This window comes from Pipra filicauda, unplaced genomic scaffold (assembly GCF_003945595.2).
Source record: "Pipra filicauda isolate LSUMZ 115617 unplaced genomic scaffold, ASM394559v2 scaffold55_size4083901_pilon, whole genome shotgun sequence".
Lineage (NCBI taxonomy): Eukaryota > Metazoa > Chordata > Aves > Passeriformes > Pipridae > Pipra > Pipra filicauda.
The window spans coordinates 2,595,321-2,611,037 of NW_024104709.1; the positions used below are offsets into that span (position 1 = coordinate 2,595,321).

At 39.4% G+C, this 15,717-nt stretch overlaps 1 protein-coding gene across 1 annotated transcript in view; it reads right to left on the reverse strand.

Annotated features, from left to right (window-relative positions):
* ARID1B (AT-rich interaction domain 1B) overlaps positions 1-15,717 on the reverse strand; it is a 323,933-nt gene that overhangs the window by 7,403 nt on the left and 300,813 nt on the right. The window contains 4 exon segments of the mRNA XM_039387426.1: positions 2,681-2,777; positions 5,357-5,507; positions 7,129-7,301; positions 8,323-8,461. Of these exon segments, the coding sequence (XP_039243360.1) occupies positions 2,681-2,777; positions 5,357-5,507; positions 7,129-7,301; positions 8,323-8,461 (560 nt within the window).

A 15,717-nucleotide genomic window follows, 5' to 3' on the forward strand; every position in this document is an offset into this window, starting at 1 on the left:
TTGACATTCTGGGTAATTCCCAGGAATGTCTTCTGTTTGGGCAACTGTCCTCTTCCCAAATCATCCTAATCAATTTAATTTACTGTGAGAATATTACAGCAAATGGTCACATCCAAACATTCTATTCTAGTTTATGCAGGTTCTTACCCTGCTGTTCAATAATGACTTAAGCAATGTAACTAAAAGCTGCCACCTATGGTTTATTCCCTCTTTGTTTCTCACCCTCTCAAGTGGGGAATGTTGTGTGAGGTAAGCTATTTTACCTTGGGGAGAGCTGAGTGGTTTTTAAACCATATAAGCTCGTATGTATTTATGTTTAAGATGGCAAAACAAAAAAAAGACATGTTGCTGTGTGAGGGGAAGGTGGTAAGGTTCTAGTTCCTGTGGGAGATTGTTCCATAGTTCAAACCACACTGAGTGCTCTGAAGCAAAAAAATGGGAATTAAATGGGTGATTTTTGAATATATGATCTATGGCAAATTCAAAGTTACAGCTCCCCTGGAAACTGTAGCTCAGTCACATTGCACAATGTATACTAATGCACCAGAGTTAAGATCAGATAAAATTCTGTATGTATTCAATATGGGAAAGTTAAAACAGCTCTGGGATTCATAAACTCATCTTCCAACTTTGGTGCACATAAACCCACAACTACTGTATTGCATGGAAATTATTTTTTTTTCAAACTTGCAATAGAGCTGTCTGGCTATCTGAGAAATACCTGTTTCCAGCCTTACATGAACTACTGTACTAAATTCCACCCTTGGGAGCAATTTATACATTAAGAAATGACTTGGCAGTTGCCACACCTAAAAAGGCGGTGTTTCTTTTGCCACAGTGACTCAGTGCTTACAGTAGTCACTTGGGAATGAAGCATGTGCCTTTTTAAAAGCACTTCAGCACTCTTGTATCTGTAGTGGCAACAGTCCTAATAGTACCCAGTGCTGAGGACAGTGATGGGCCTGAGCTCCCCCCTCCTGTATAAAGGTTCGGCAAGAAACTAAGGCTGCACAACATGTCTCTCTCTCCATCAGGGATGTGGAATTCTGAGACCTCACAGAACACAAAACCCCACCAATAAGGTCACCTGCTGCATAACAGCTCTTGGGGTATAAGCATTCATACAGGAATTGAAAAACCTGGCTCGAAGTGTTTCATTAGCCCCAGGAGTTCATGCTCCAATCACTTCCATAGCAGGTCATTCCCTAGCCTTCAGGTTGGAGATAAAGCTTTGAAAGGGTCATTTTTCACATTCTTCCTGTACCACTACAGAGTAAGATTTAGGAAATTGTAAATAAACTAGTGGCAACCAAGTCTCTAGATAAATGAAGAAATGGAATCCTCTGGGGATGGGAGGGAGAGGCCGAGGCCGGTCAGGATCCTTGTCCTTCATTCTTCACTGCTTTTCTGCATTAATGCATTTTGCATTCAAGAATCATTGTACAAAGTATATAAACAGCACTAAGGACAGGGCCAAATATATTTTTAAAAATTCTAGCTGTCTCCTTGCCTAAATGAACATGTAGTTAATATATTCCCTGCACGTGTTAGCATGGAATATCACAAACTGTTCTGTTATGTATCTTTGCAATTTCCCCACTAAATCACCTAGACTGCTAGCATATGCTCATCATAAAAAATAAAACAGTTTTTCAATTATGCTATTTTTGAGATGTTATGAACCAAAGAGATAAGCAACAAATTCTGAAATTTATTTATATATATTTTTCATACAGTGCAATTTAAGATCTCTTTTGGGTTCTCCCCACAGCACCCTCCCTCCCACCCTTGCCCCTGATTTCCCCCACCGAAAAGGACTATCTGAAAGTGGCTGAAAACTAGTTTACATTTTAGTTTTTTTATAATAAGGAAATAGCTTCTATTTTGGAAGCTAACTTCAAGTATTGTATGACTAAAAATAAAGTAGTAACATGCAGAATGAAACTGATCCTGTTGAAGTCAGTGGAGTTTTGCTATTGACTTATAAGATGGGATTTTGCTCACAAGGTATGAATCATATACCTAAGAAAAATAATCTTATACATTAATATAATTTATATTTTTGAAGTTATTACAAAGTTAGGGAGATTGGAATGTACAAACATTTAAACTATTTTTAATGCCAATAATGTTCTCTCTTATGTATTTGTACCATATTATTAGTAGATAACATGTAGGAATATGCCACCTGATCTATATTAAAGATAAGTATCTCATGTGACCCAGCACAGCAGTGTAAATAATTGAGTGTGTTGCACATTTTACTTTATTCCAGTTTTCTGTTGGGTTCACTTAGCTGCATGACATTAAGTTAAGGCCCTTCAACCTGCCAGCCAAGTGGCTCTCCTATTTGTTTCTGGAACTGAGGCAACATCACTTTACTTGTCTATGCATTATATTTCCCAGTCTGCTGGTTATTAACTTGGGACAATCGCTTGATGCACATCCAAACCCACAGAACATCTGTTAGAATTTACACTCTTCCAGTGTAATGAACACATTTTCCTATAGCTGCACATACAGTGCTCATCCATACAGGCTATGATTTTGACCAGAATTACAGTGCTCCTCTGTGCCAAAAGCAATATATCATATAAAAAAATTTTTGAATGTATACAGAATTTTGGGGTCAATTTTATTAACCAAAGGTTATGAATATAGCCATCTTCCCCTCTCCTACCTGCTGCTGTGGATACATGCCAGGTTGATGTCCTCCATATGGTGGCTGTCCTGAGGGAGGTCCTTGTCCTGGATACTGCTGCCCATATGGTTCATGCCTAAAATAAAGCATTCAAAGCAACACTTAGAGCTGCTGGAACTTCCAAGCCACCAGGAAAAGTAAAATACTCTGTTGATCTTGCAGCTTGAAGGTATTCGCCATTTGGAAACAAAGTGAAGGTATAGTATGGTATGATCCTGAGCTTGATGTAGTAAGCTCTGCTGGAGCTGGTAGTGGGAAGAAGGAGATGAAGTACAAGAAAGCAGGAGCAGTGAAGATGCAACAAGGAGGTTTAGAGGGAGCAGTCAGGTATGGGAACAAGTTAAGGTCAGCAAAGAGGTAAGAAAGGCAGCTGCAGCTGCTGAGAACCCATCTTCGGTGGAAAAGTATCTGATGTACAGCTCAAAGGCTTGCAAGTAAAAATTCTTGTGTTATAACATTTGCAACATGCCAGTCTACTAGCAAGCTACTTTCTGGATCATTCAAGAATATAATCAATAGCTGACTGCCAATTTAAAGTGAGTAAAAACAGTACTCATAATTTTGCTAATGTTCATGTCATTGTTAATTAAAGCTACATAATGAAGCATACACATAAGAGACAGAGTTGCATTGCACTTGGAAACTTACCTGTGGCCTTTAAGACCTCTGAGGAGCACTACAGTGTAACTGCAATATTTTTAGCACATCTGAATGAAATTTAGGTTGCTGAAATGAAGTACTTGGAAAGTATTAAGATTGATAAATAACACTGTATTGCAGGCCAATATGTCAGTAATTCCTCTCTGTACACTACCAGTGAGAACACATCTACAATGAGAGGATAATTATGGAAGTAATATATCAGGGAGAACCACAGAAACAGAGGACTGGAGAACCTGACATATTACAAGATCTAATGGAACCTAATTTTTCAAAAAGCATAGAAAACTCACTTTTTTTTTGGAGAGATGACCAGAGTGAAAGCAATAGCAGTTCAGTATCTTCTAAAATTATGATGTGAATGGAGAGAAATTCTCTAATGCCAGTTAAAAGAACAATGTAAACTGATGGGAGTTGCCTATAGCTGTCCAAGATGGTACAAGCAATAAGCTAAAACTGAGCAAAGGTACACGTATGTTATACATAAGGGAACATTTTCTAAATGTTCAGTTTGTTAGCCACAGGATAACCACAAGCCAGGTGAACTTGTGGGAAGCTTCAGAAGTGGTGTCATTTAATGCTGCTCTGAAGAACCTGGGCCCATAAATTATATTCTAGTTCAGTGTCGGCAGGCAGATATACAAGGGAGGATGAACACTCCTTTTCTAACATCTCTGATTCTATGACTACAGAAAGTCAACTGATTCACCCAAGGCTCTGTTGTCCCCCCCCCGTAGACACTGAACCAATGGTAAAAGCCTAAACAAGAAGAGGCAAAACAGAAGTAACACACCAAGAGGTGTCTATATTCTGTCTATGTGCTCTCACAGAGGCTGCTAGCACTCACTAGCTGGTTATTGTGGGTATTACAAACAGAGAAATCAGTGTTCACCTTTGCTGGCCAGGGTAACGATTAGGAGAATACATGCTTGGGTCACTGTTTGAAGGCACCATGTTGCTTTGACCAGGTGGTGCCATACTGCCTTCAGGACCCAGCCCATGATCCGACCTAAAAATGACAAAGGAAACCTCATTCTGTAAAAAGCACTTATTCTCCAAAGTTGTCAACAAAATAAAACAAATCATGCCCCTTAAAGAAAACATTCTCTTATCACTTTCCAGTGGAACCCTTACTCTCACTGACTCCCCAGCAATGTGACCTGTTGAACAATATGATTGTATCTGTTTTAGTTTACACATCTACTACTTAAAACTTCTGACCAAAAACTACTCTGCCACACTGCGCCACTCTGTCTACCATCAGGAAACAAAAAGTGAAGCTAAAGTACAAAGGCTCGTGAAAGAAAAAGCAGGAATACAGCCAGAGCTGCAAAACCTACTAGAATACTTAATATAATCCAAACATTCCCAGACCATTCTGTTTGCTAAACCAATGCTTAGACATCAGTGGTTATACCGACTTTTTTTCCAAAGCCTTTCCCCAAATAAACAAAGGAGGACCAAATTTATTTTGTGTACTTCACTGAAAGACCAACTTATAAGGGCCCTGATGGACACGTTGCAAGACTGATGTCCCTACAGCTCAGCCAACAGGCTCCAGACTCTTCAAAGGCAATTCACGAACAGACCACAAATCACACATGTTTAGACTGCGCATTTTGTTTTCATATAAAAAGCCAAACGGCAACTGTTTGGGTGAAAACATGGCCAGAAGACGAACTCAAGTGCTACTTTATGCCATCATAGCCCAGCCCCGTCCAGCTGCCAGCTGAAGGCAGCTGTCAAACACACCCACGAGCTGATCTGCTGCAACTTGAGTGACTTCTAAGGTGTGACAGTTCCTCTTTATTAATTTCTGTGAACAGAAATTAATGACTCAGTCATCACCAGTGGTTTGACTCGCAGTGATTCAGTAAGATGCTGTAGGAAATGTAGGCTGCTATGTTCTCTGCAAGGTGCAATGAGAAAATGAGAAGGGGAGAGACGGGATCATTTTCACTAATGGGCTTTGCTTTTTCCTAAAGATTGACTCACCTCCTGTCATAGCCACTTCCATAAGTGAACTGCTGTCGCTGGCTCATGCTCATGTTGGACATTGCTCCAGATGGACTCTGGTTATACATATCTTGTATTCCACTGTTAGGCATTTGTCCAGGGGTCATGAAAGGCTCATTGCTTCCAGGCACTGTAACAGTAAGGGAAATTAAATTTATTATTCTGGGTGTTTGAAGATCTCTTTCTATTAAATGAAGTATTTTAAAAGAATGTTCAGATTCCTAACACTGCCAGGGAGAATTAGCTGGTGTCTGACAAGCTCTCTGGGGTCTGATGAGAACACAGGAAGCAGCACCACAACCAAGATGATAGGTATAATATTAAGGAGCTGAAAGTGAGGAAAGAAATCTCATCCTATGGAACTGAGCTGATCGGGCACCAGGCAGCTTCTTCCCTCTGGTCTTCGTAGCTGAAGATGAACTTGCTCTTGTTCTTTTCACCCCAAACAATGCTAAATATGAATGCAAACATAAGCCTTACAAAACAGATGAAAGCAAATCTCCTAGTTTGAATTACAAAGCTGTCAGAATCAGGCATTCATCTCCCTCCATAAAACCCTCATATACATATATACAATAATTTAATTATGGAAGGGATACTGTATCCTAATGTTGCTTCTCAAGCAGGATGGGGATATTCTATGGGTTCAATAAAAGGCACACTGACTGTTAGTGGATATAAATCGTCAAGCAAATAGAAGAGACTCTAGCCTTTAGTCCCTCATAGTAGATACCAAACAGAGGTATTTCTGTTTCGACAGGATAAAGTGAAATGTATGACAAAGTGCAATACACCCACTTAATCTCACACGTATATAAAACCTGAAGTGAATCTAAGGCAGTGAGCGTTTTCCCTTCCTTCAATGGTGTTCTGTGTTAGTGTCCACAGTACAGGCAAAATGATTTAAAGGAAAGGCTTTAAAAAAATCACATCAAATTAACAATCTCTTTTAAAGCATCTCCCCATTTCATCACATTGCTCTCTTTCCCTGATTTCTGGGCCTCTTCTTCCCATTCTTCCCTTTTGCTCCCTTTTAGTTTACACTTCATCTCCTCCACTTGCTCTTCTCTTTGCAGCCATTATGAGCCCTGCTTGTGTTCTTTCCTCCCACTTTCCTATATATGAGGCATGCAAGATTGATTCATTTTAAACACATTTTACAATATCCACAAAACCATCTGTAGATTAAGTGCCTAAAAGGACCAGAGTAAATTTTGACATTAATTTAAAATTTTGCTTTCTAAAAATAAACAAACTTTTGAGTGTGTTTATGACCTTTTGTCAGGGACTGTCCGAATGAGAAAAAAATTAAGTTTTACTATTCTGAAAAGTATGTAAACTGAGACAAAGAGCATTAGGAGACTTGCTCAGTTCCACACAGTAAATTCCCAGTTTGGTCCTAGTACAACCAGGCATGTTGCTTCACCACTTCACATTTTAACAGTGAAGTCCAGGATCTGATTTACAGAGTGGCTAACCAAGAAACACAAAATCTAATCCCATGAATTTATGCCACTTCCTAATGTATTCCTACAAGCATTTTTAGGATTCTGTTAATTCCAAAATAAGCAGTATGACTGAGTGGGGAAAATACGACCAGACTAGAATGAAACACAATTGCACTGCACCTCTCTTTTTGCTACTAGGATACCAACAACAAAATCAGCAAAGTGAGAAAGCCCATTCTGACTAGAACATGGTGATTACACAGACGCAGGGAAGAACACTTAAGCTCCCAACAAAGAAAATACCTTTTCTCATTCCACCGAAAGGATCTTTATTCGGCTCATATGGCATCCTTCCCATCATATCTGGCATGTTTATTCCCTGCTGGTATGGTGCATTTGGCGTCATGGAGTTTCGCTTTGGGAACGCTGAATCACTTACATCAGAAAAGGGATCATGCACACTAACTGCGCTGTTTCTACCAGATGAGAAAAAGGAGGCATTAACATCATCATGTATTCATAAGAATTGTGAAAACAGACTGGACTACAATACAACTAGCCCATGATGCTGTGGCAGTGATCAGTGTAGGATATATCCAAGGAAGATCAAAAGACTTTCACAGCAGACAATCATAAAAAAGAGTCTATCCACTTCTTCCCCTGGCTTCTTTGTCTACTTACCTTAGAGATCAGGGCTTTTCATCAAATCCACTGTTTGTGCACTTGTATTATTCATTTAAAAGTCTAAACCTTCCTGAAATTTCACTAAGCTGTTTTGCTGGCTTTTACATAGTGAAAGAAAACTCAATCTGAATAGAAGATGATTAAAAAAAGGTTCTTGCTATCCTTAGTATTAGAGATGGAGAAAAAAAGAACCTAAGTACACTAAGTTTGGAGTGGCCCTGTACACAGCCCAGAGCTCAGTTGTGTTCCTTTATGCTGAGAAGTCATAAAGAACTTTTTTGCTGGACTTCAGTGGACTAAGGGTTGTTAAAGAATGGTAAGAAGGCTTCACTTCAGATTAAGTCGGTCTGTGTGACTTAAAGGACACAGAACTAAAAGGGATCTCTTGGTCCATCCAGTTGAATCCTCTATCTCATATTGTATATGCTTTCCATAATTTGAATTTCAGTAACACCTTAAACCAACACATTTCTCCTTCCTGAGCATGTCTGGACCTTTATACCACAGGAGTACGGGATAAGCAAGGTTGTGGTTCTGTGTTGGTGCTGTTGGGTTTCACCTTCCTCTCCACGATTGACATTCACGTACAGTCCTTTGCACTGGTGCGTGTCTGATGCTTCCCTGGTGTTTAGAAAGCTAATGCACCTCCTCTTTCCCTCTCTCCTCTCCTAAAATAACTAATTTTCTTCCATTTTTCAGTCTCTGACTGGTTCACCAAAGAATCAGTTGAGTGCCTAAGCAGCTGGGAAAGACTAGACTAAACTGCTGTAGAACTAGAGCCCAATAAAAAATGAAGCAAAGTCCTTTTCATACCTGCCACCCTGCATAGGTGTCATCTGTCCATGAGGTGTGGATGCTGGTGTTGGGGGCTTCAAATCGCCTGGCACTTCTGTCATGGAATTACTACCAGTGGACTGTGGAGTCTGTGGGCCTTGCAAGGAACCAGAATTAGCTGGGAAATTAAAGAAAAAGGAAATATTAAAAGGTAGCAGCCAAATTCCTAGGGAAATAATAATCATCAAAGAAGGAAACTGTTTCTTTCCTCCAGAAGCCTATGTATACCTTATTCCATCTCAGTACTTTATAAATTCCCCAAAATCCTCTGAGATCAGGGTATGCTGTGCAGTAATAGCCATCATCTTTCCTAGAACTATGAATTTAATCTGCTGCCTGAAGCAACGTGAGTAGAAATCATCTAGATGAAGGATCATTTAAACCAGAGGTCAGAGATACAAAGTTAATTGTCTATAGTTTACAACAGAGTAAATGAAGGTTGTACTTTTGCATAGTTTCTTCATATAATCACTATCACAACACACGTTTATAAGGCAAATTTCAGCCAGAAGCTTTTAATCACAAATTTAAGCTACTATATTAATATAAATTCATCATTTCATTTAGCACTAAAAAGCAGACATTTCCATGGTGAAAGATGGCCAATGATTAGTGGCACACTGATCCCTATGTCAACTTCGAGATAGCACAAGAAAAGCTTGTATTTCAGAAATGCGAAAGGCAATCTGAGATCACAAGAAAATGCTCACTGAAAGCACAATTTGAACACGAGGCTATAGCTAACACTCCCAAGAGAATTACAAAAATAGCAATGGACACTTTAACAAAATGCAGTTAGGGTCAGTCATTGTAAAGCATATGTAACAAGATCAAGTAAATTCTGCAAAGCATTCTACTTAATCTGCAAAAACATATACGTCGAGATCTCGGACAGCAGTGGAGTATCTGCACTAGGGCCTCCTTTAACCACTGTAAATAGCCTGATATTCTCAATTCAACAAGCGTAGAAAAGCATTTACTTTTGTATTCTGATGAGACTGAGCAGCAATAAGGGCATTAAATGTATACACCATATAAGCTACTGATAAAATACATCCAGACCAGTCTTTTACAGTAGATACTGAAGTTACTATTTTCATATGACTATTGAGGAGAAACAGCCCTCAACTTCAAAGATCTGATGTAATAGTTTTATGATTTAGAAGGTAGTAAGTGGGGATTAGTAATGCCATCTAAGCTTTGGATCTCACTGGCCTTGCAGCAGAAATTCTACACAAGGAGAACTTGCAGGATTCAAGTCTTCAATTGGGAAAAAAATTAACAACAGAAAAAAATCACAAATCTAACAGACTCAGAAAGATGTGGGTTTGGCTTGAGAGGTCCTTCTTTTTTATGAACTGTCATGTAAACATTTTATAGTGCCTGACTATATACATTCAACAACCAATTAACAAAACTTTATAAATTACTGTTAGAGGGAAAATTGCAACAAGCAGTATGGGCTTTTCTTCTGTATGTGAAAGAGAGAGTAGTTTATAATTGACTCAGAATCCTAGAACACTCATCATCTTGACAGGCAGAGCTTGTTTTTAACTGAAGAACACCTTTTTTATATGTGTTTCATTTATATCCATAACACATGTTCCCCTATCCGGAAATCAGTCTCAGTAGCAAGTACATATGTAAAATCCACATTGTGTAGACCACATTGTTCTTGTCCTCAGCTTTCTGAGGCATGTTTGGATTATGCTCACATAATAATGAGGTTCTAAAAAAAGTTTAAGAAAAGCTCTCTGATTGCATTAATACAATAACATTTGCAACAATTAATGCTACAGTTAACTGAAGGCTTTAGTGCTATAATAAAATAAAATCCCTGTGATAATCAAAAACCCTCATCATAGTCACAAAAAATCAGCCCTTTGTATATATGAAACCTGAGCGAGCCAGGATCATTCTCCCACCCTTGAGCTTCAAACACAATTCTAGATTCTTCTAGAAAACTTGAAAGCATTTCTGAGTTAACCCACACATTGTCACATACCATCTTGCTATATTAGAAACATGTAAGTAAACATCTCAGTGTACCCATAGACTTGCTGTAAATTCTGATAGTGCCTAACCCTGCACATTTCTCTAATGGTGGGTTATTAAGCAGCAATTAAGTTCTTCCCTACCCTACCTGAGCAAGAGCTTAATTCATATCCCAAGTAAACCTAAAGAAAACAAGTAAAAGATCTTTTTGGTATTCATGGGTTGCTGGAATGCAGAATCTTTATTATGAATAACAATGTGTTTTATATAATCTTATATAAAGAAGGGTTTAAAAGCAAAAAGAATATAACCAACCGAAAAGCTACATGTCAAATTTCTATCTTCTGGGTGGTGATTACAGGGTTGGTTATTTTTCCTCAGACTCTTTCTAAATGACTGGTTATAAAGCACTGAAAAAATGGAAGGCAAATGCTATCACAAGAAGTGCAAAGTCTCTGGTACTGCTTTGTTAATACATTTTGCCCTTGACCTCCATTGGGTCAGGTACACTTCTACAGAATTGGGACTGCAAGTGTTTCAATCTCTGGCTTAGGACACCATCTTCCAAGAAGAGCCTATATTTCATATTTCACCATAAATTTTACATTTGCTAAGCTGCACTCTGCAATTTTTACATCTATATTCACACAGTTTTTATCATGTTAGAGGTTTAATTTTGATTGTGGACATCCTGAAATAGAAAATGTACTTTTTAAAGTGCTTCATAAGCTTCAGTATTAAACAAAGAACTAAGAAGGAAGACAAACAACAATGTTCTTTTAGGAAAGGTAATCTCTGCTTACATGATTCTGTAGCTGTCTTGGGGTTGGTCCAGGAAAATCCCTGTATGTACAAAGCTATTGAATTCCTCATCTCACATCCACATCTAAACAACACTTGTCTTTCAAGTATCATAACAGATTCCTGAGACTATATTTTTAACAATAGAAAATGCATAAAAAATTAAATACAATTGACATCTCGGTCAGTGAGAAGGTGAGGTCCTACAAACTCTTCCACAGTTCACTCAACAGCATGTATTATTCTGTGCATCATGGAATTATAGTAGTGGCATGGTTTTTTCCTTGCAAAGCCTGCATGGCAGCTAATACTGCTTTCAGGAAAGACCCTGATTTACCAGAAAAGAAAAATGCAGCTGAAAAAAGATATAAGTCTTTCTCTTGCCAGCAACTTTTTTCCATTCAGGAAAAAAAAAAAAAGAAATGCGGCCTCTTGAAGTTCCATTAATATGAAGCCTGACATGCTCTCTAGGATATCCCTACCTTTTGCCAGAAGCTACAAATGTATACTCTAAAGTAAACAATAGAAAGGTTACCGAAGGTTAAGTACATTCACATACTTCAGAGTGAACAGCCAGACACCATGCTGGGTAGATAATTTACACAGCATGAACCCAGTGCCCCAGTTAGGCTGGGCTGGTGGCCGGTGGCTACTGCAGGGCTCCCCGGGCAGGCATGGATGCAGGCACAGGGGTACCTCTGCCTGTGTCCTCATCCACCCCTCCCAAGCCCTCCCCCATCATCAGTGGGGATTCCCTGGCTGGCCTCATGACACACTCCATGACATCACCTGCCTGCTAATAATAGCACTTCAGTCAGCCACCCGCCAGCAGAGATGGATGGGTTTGGTTACAGATGCACTCACTGAATGGCTGTGTGGTGCTGTGTCGTGTCCACCCCACCATCCCCCTCCCCAAGTCTTGTTTCTCTGCTGCCAAGGAAACGCAGGGAACACACTCTTAGCGCATTGTCGCTCCCTTTTCCAGCACAAGCGCACGATTTTTCCAGGTTTGCTGTAATGAAATCTCTATTGACATCAGGGCCAGCTGCTGAGTGTTACTTACAAGCATCCTCAGCTGTACTACTCTGGCTATCCTGTTCATTCAGTATAGGATAAACTCTCAGATGGTAATTTTGAGAGTCTTGCATATACAATCTCACACTGCAGCTAAGAACTGAGAGTGTCGGAGTACAGCAATGGAAAAGAACTCCTTCATGCTGATGCTCTTCTGGAACTTGTTCTCCAGTTTTCTTTAGTGCTTAGTGTAACGGCCCCAGAGTTCTTCTCAGTTTAGAACTTGCCACATAATTTGTGCATAGTTTGGTCAAAACTATCAAACACATATAACAGAAAGAGCATTCTATCTTTGCATCCACTTCTGAAAAGCACTGGAGCAGTAGAAGGATGCTTATGAAGACCTATAATGCCTCTCTCTCTATAGAGGATTTTCTACACAGCAGAAAAGTCACCAACGGTTGACATGGACTTTGGCACAGACCCAACGACCAGGACTTAAGGCCAACAGGGGTCCTCTAATAGTTAGCCTGTCATTAGGCATCTGCTGCTGGTCTTCACTGCTGATGACATTACCTGACCCAGACAGGCACTAAGGTCTCAGCCTACCACAAGCATATTGCCAACTTGCACAACCTCAGAGCAATGCAAGGCACACCCAAACACATTCAGGCCCCCAGTTCTCCCCAGGAGCTTTATCAAAGAACAGAAGAGGCTCTGACAGTGATATGAAGCTGAACATTTATTAAAATGGGCACCTAGTCCTAACCCCAACACCCTGGTTACTGTGCAAATCTCTGCTGATTAAGGCCAACCAGCCTGTCACTTTGCTGTTCTACTCTCACTCCTTTTTTCAACTTCTTGTAAGTTCTGACACTATCATGAATTGCACTAGCACTAAATTATGCACTCCTTTACGTACTTTTTACCTTATTAATTAAGTTGTAAAAAACAGAAGTGATGGGACAATTCCAAATGTGCTACAAGCAAATGGACTAACACATGGACTTAGACCACTGTCTCGCAGACCCATAAATTTGATGTACACATTGCATCCTTTCCTTGATTGTGTTCTTCTCTATCAATCTCCTCACCATGGTTTGTTGCAGTGTTTCCTAGCATTCCCTCTATGACTGCATTATAAAGATAATCTGTGAGGCAGCCACTCCTTGGATGTGAGACATCTGCAAGAACAGATTTGTTTTAAGCTGCACTTCAGCCTGCTCCCATCTCAAGTAACATCTACCTGGGAACTACGACGACATTGGAACTAAATTCTTCTCTGTACCAGAAAGGCTGCCAGTCCTGACGTATTCTTATGAGCAACTGAAACACTTAATTTTGAAAGTTTTATGAAGATTAGTTGATTTTCAAGTTTGCAAGACTTGTTGCATAGCATCATCTGGTTGGTATTGGACAAAATACAACACCCTCCACTCTGAGACGAGTCTGTCTGCTTTTCTGTCAGAATTAACTTCAGCCATAATACTGTAACTAGTTCTCTGTGAATGGATTTGTCTTCAAAGTGGCTTTGCCTACATTGAGCTAACTGCACAAGAGAGGCTAATGGTTAAAGTAAGGACTTTTGGAAGCTACTGCTTCTTGTTGTATTGGGCTCCTGTTCCCTCTGAATGCCAAAGAGTAACAGATTATCTAAAGTACGTCTATAACTCTGCTTCTTTTGTGAAGTTAAAATGTTAATGTTGGTATATACTACAGGAAAAGGAACAAGAAAAAAAGCTGACTATTAAAAAGAACAGGCTTGTACTCTCTGAGGCATCTATACCTCAGCAGGATTTCATGTACTAAAGCTGATACACACTGGGAAAGCCTTTCTCTGTATAGAAGTGCAGTCCCATTCAGTGACACAAGCTCTTTTCTCTACAACAAAACAAACCTTGAGATCCTTGCTTGCTTCCCCCTCTTCTAGTCTCTATGTCCTGCTGTGTTTTTATTTTAGAAAAATAGTTTCAGTTCTCCTCATAGACAGCTTGCTTGGAAGTTATGATAAATTTAAATTTGGACTTTGCCATTTTCATCTGTAGCGTCAAAAGGCAAAAGGACCCTGTAAAAGTGGTACATCTGACATTTCTATTCCTTTGTTTCATGTTTACATATTTAAATAATGATTCTTCATCTCAAAATTCAGCCAATTTCAGTGATCATCCCCAAATCAACTACTGAGACCAGTGTTAGAGGAGGAGTGTAAGGGAGGAGAAAGCAAAGTAAAATACTCTTTCATTTTTAGAAACAGAATAATTTTCACCTCAGTGTCCTTAACAAGTCTAACAGTTTCAGCTTCCCTTACCAGTCTTCTCAGAAGGTGATGGGTACCTCCAACATATTTTATTTTTTCAGCCGTGCACATTCAGGACATTCTGCTCATTTCAGACAGATAAACATTTGGACTATGGGCTTCACTTGCAGTACCAAATGTTTTTCTCCATCTTCTAAGCTGGCACTGCAAAGTAACCTTCTCATCCTCTCTATTAAACAATCACCCCTGGTGTACCTAATAACCCTAGATTTTAATAAGGTGAAGGAAATGTTTAAGTCATTACACAGAGATGTACTTAGGAAGATTTTAACTAAATACTCCCCCAAATCCTTACACTGAATAAATCAGTCTGAGAAAGATTTAAGCCTTATCACTGTTAGCTTTTCTGTACTGACAAAACTCTATTGTAAGAAATGCTCTTGGAAAGGCCAGAACTTTATTATATGATTATAAAGGTCTTTGCAATTTTCTAGTATCCACAATAGGGTACTGGAATCATGCAGTTGCAAACTGTCTGCAGAGGTTGCTGGGTCCCCAACTCTCCACTTCTCATTTTCAGCCAGTGAACTGCACTAACAGAAATTGAGTGAATACTTTTCTAAAACTGCCTTCTAATGCAGGAAACTGCTGTAAACATTCCAGGAATTATATTCTCTTGGCAATAACAGATGTTGGTCTGCCTAGTAGTAATTGTGACAGTAGTTCACAGATTTTGTCGAATTATTTTGTTGGTCAGAAAAGCTAATAAGCAAAGGAATAACCCAAAATAATCAAACAAAACTTTTCCTCTTCCACGGGTAGTCCAGAAGTCAACATCACAGACTAATACTATGTTTCTACTCAAGGACTGTCCTGCCATGAATATCAACCATGATTATCTAATCCTGAGAATCTTAAGTTAAATGAATTTAGAAAGAAAATAGTGGTTCCAAACATCAGACCATACATGAAAAAAAGAACAGCTAAAGTAAAGTAATTCCGGTTCCAATTTTTCAGATGAGAAGATAAAGACAGTGATGCTAACGACTTATCTGACACACAGGATTAGCAACAAAAGAACAGAGAGCGTGCCTCCAAACTATGATGTCTGGCAGTGGGGATGCACCATACTCTCAGCTCTCCATCTGCCACACATTCGACATGAGCTGTATCAGAGCAACCATCTGAGACCCACTGTTCAGTCCAGCATCTGCCATCCTGACTCCAACTGAAGCCTTACTGACCAACAGTTGTGTTGAAAATGCAGCTTCAGATTCACAGCAAGGAAAGTGTAAGTACCAGAGTCT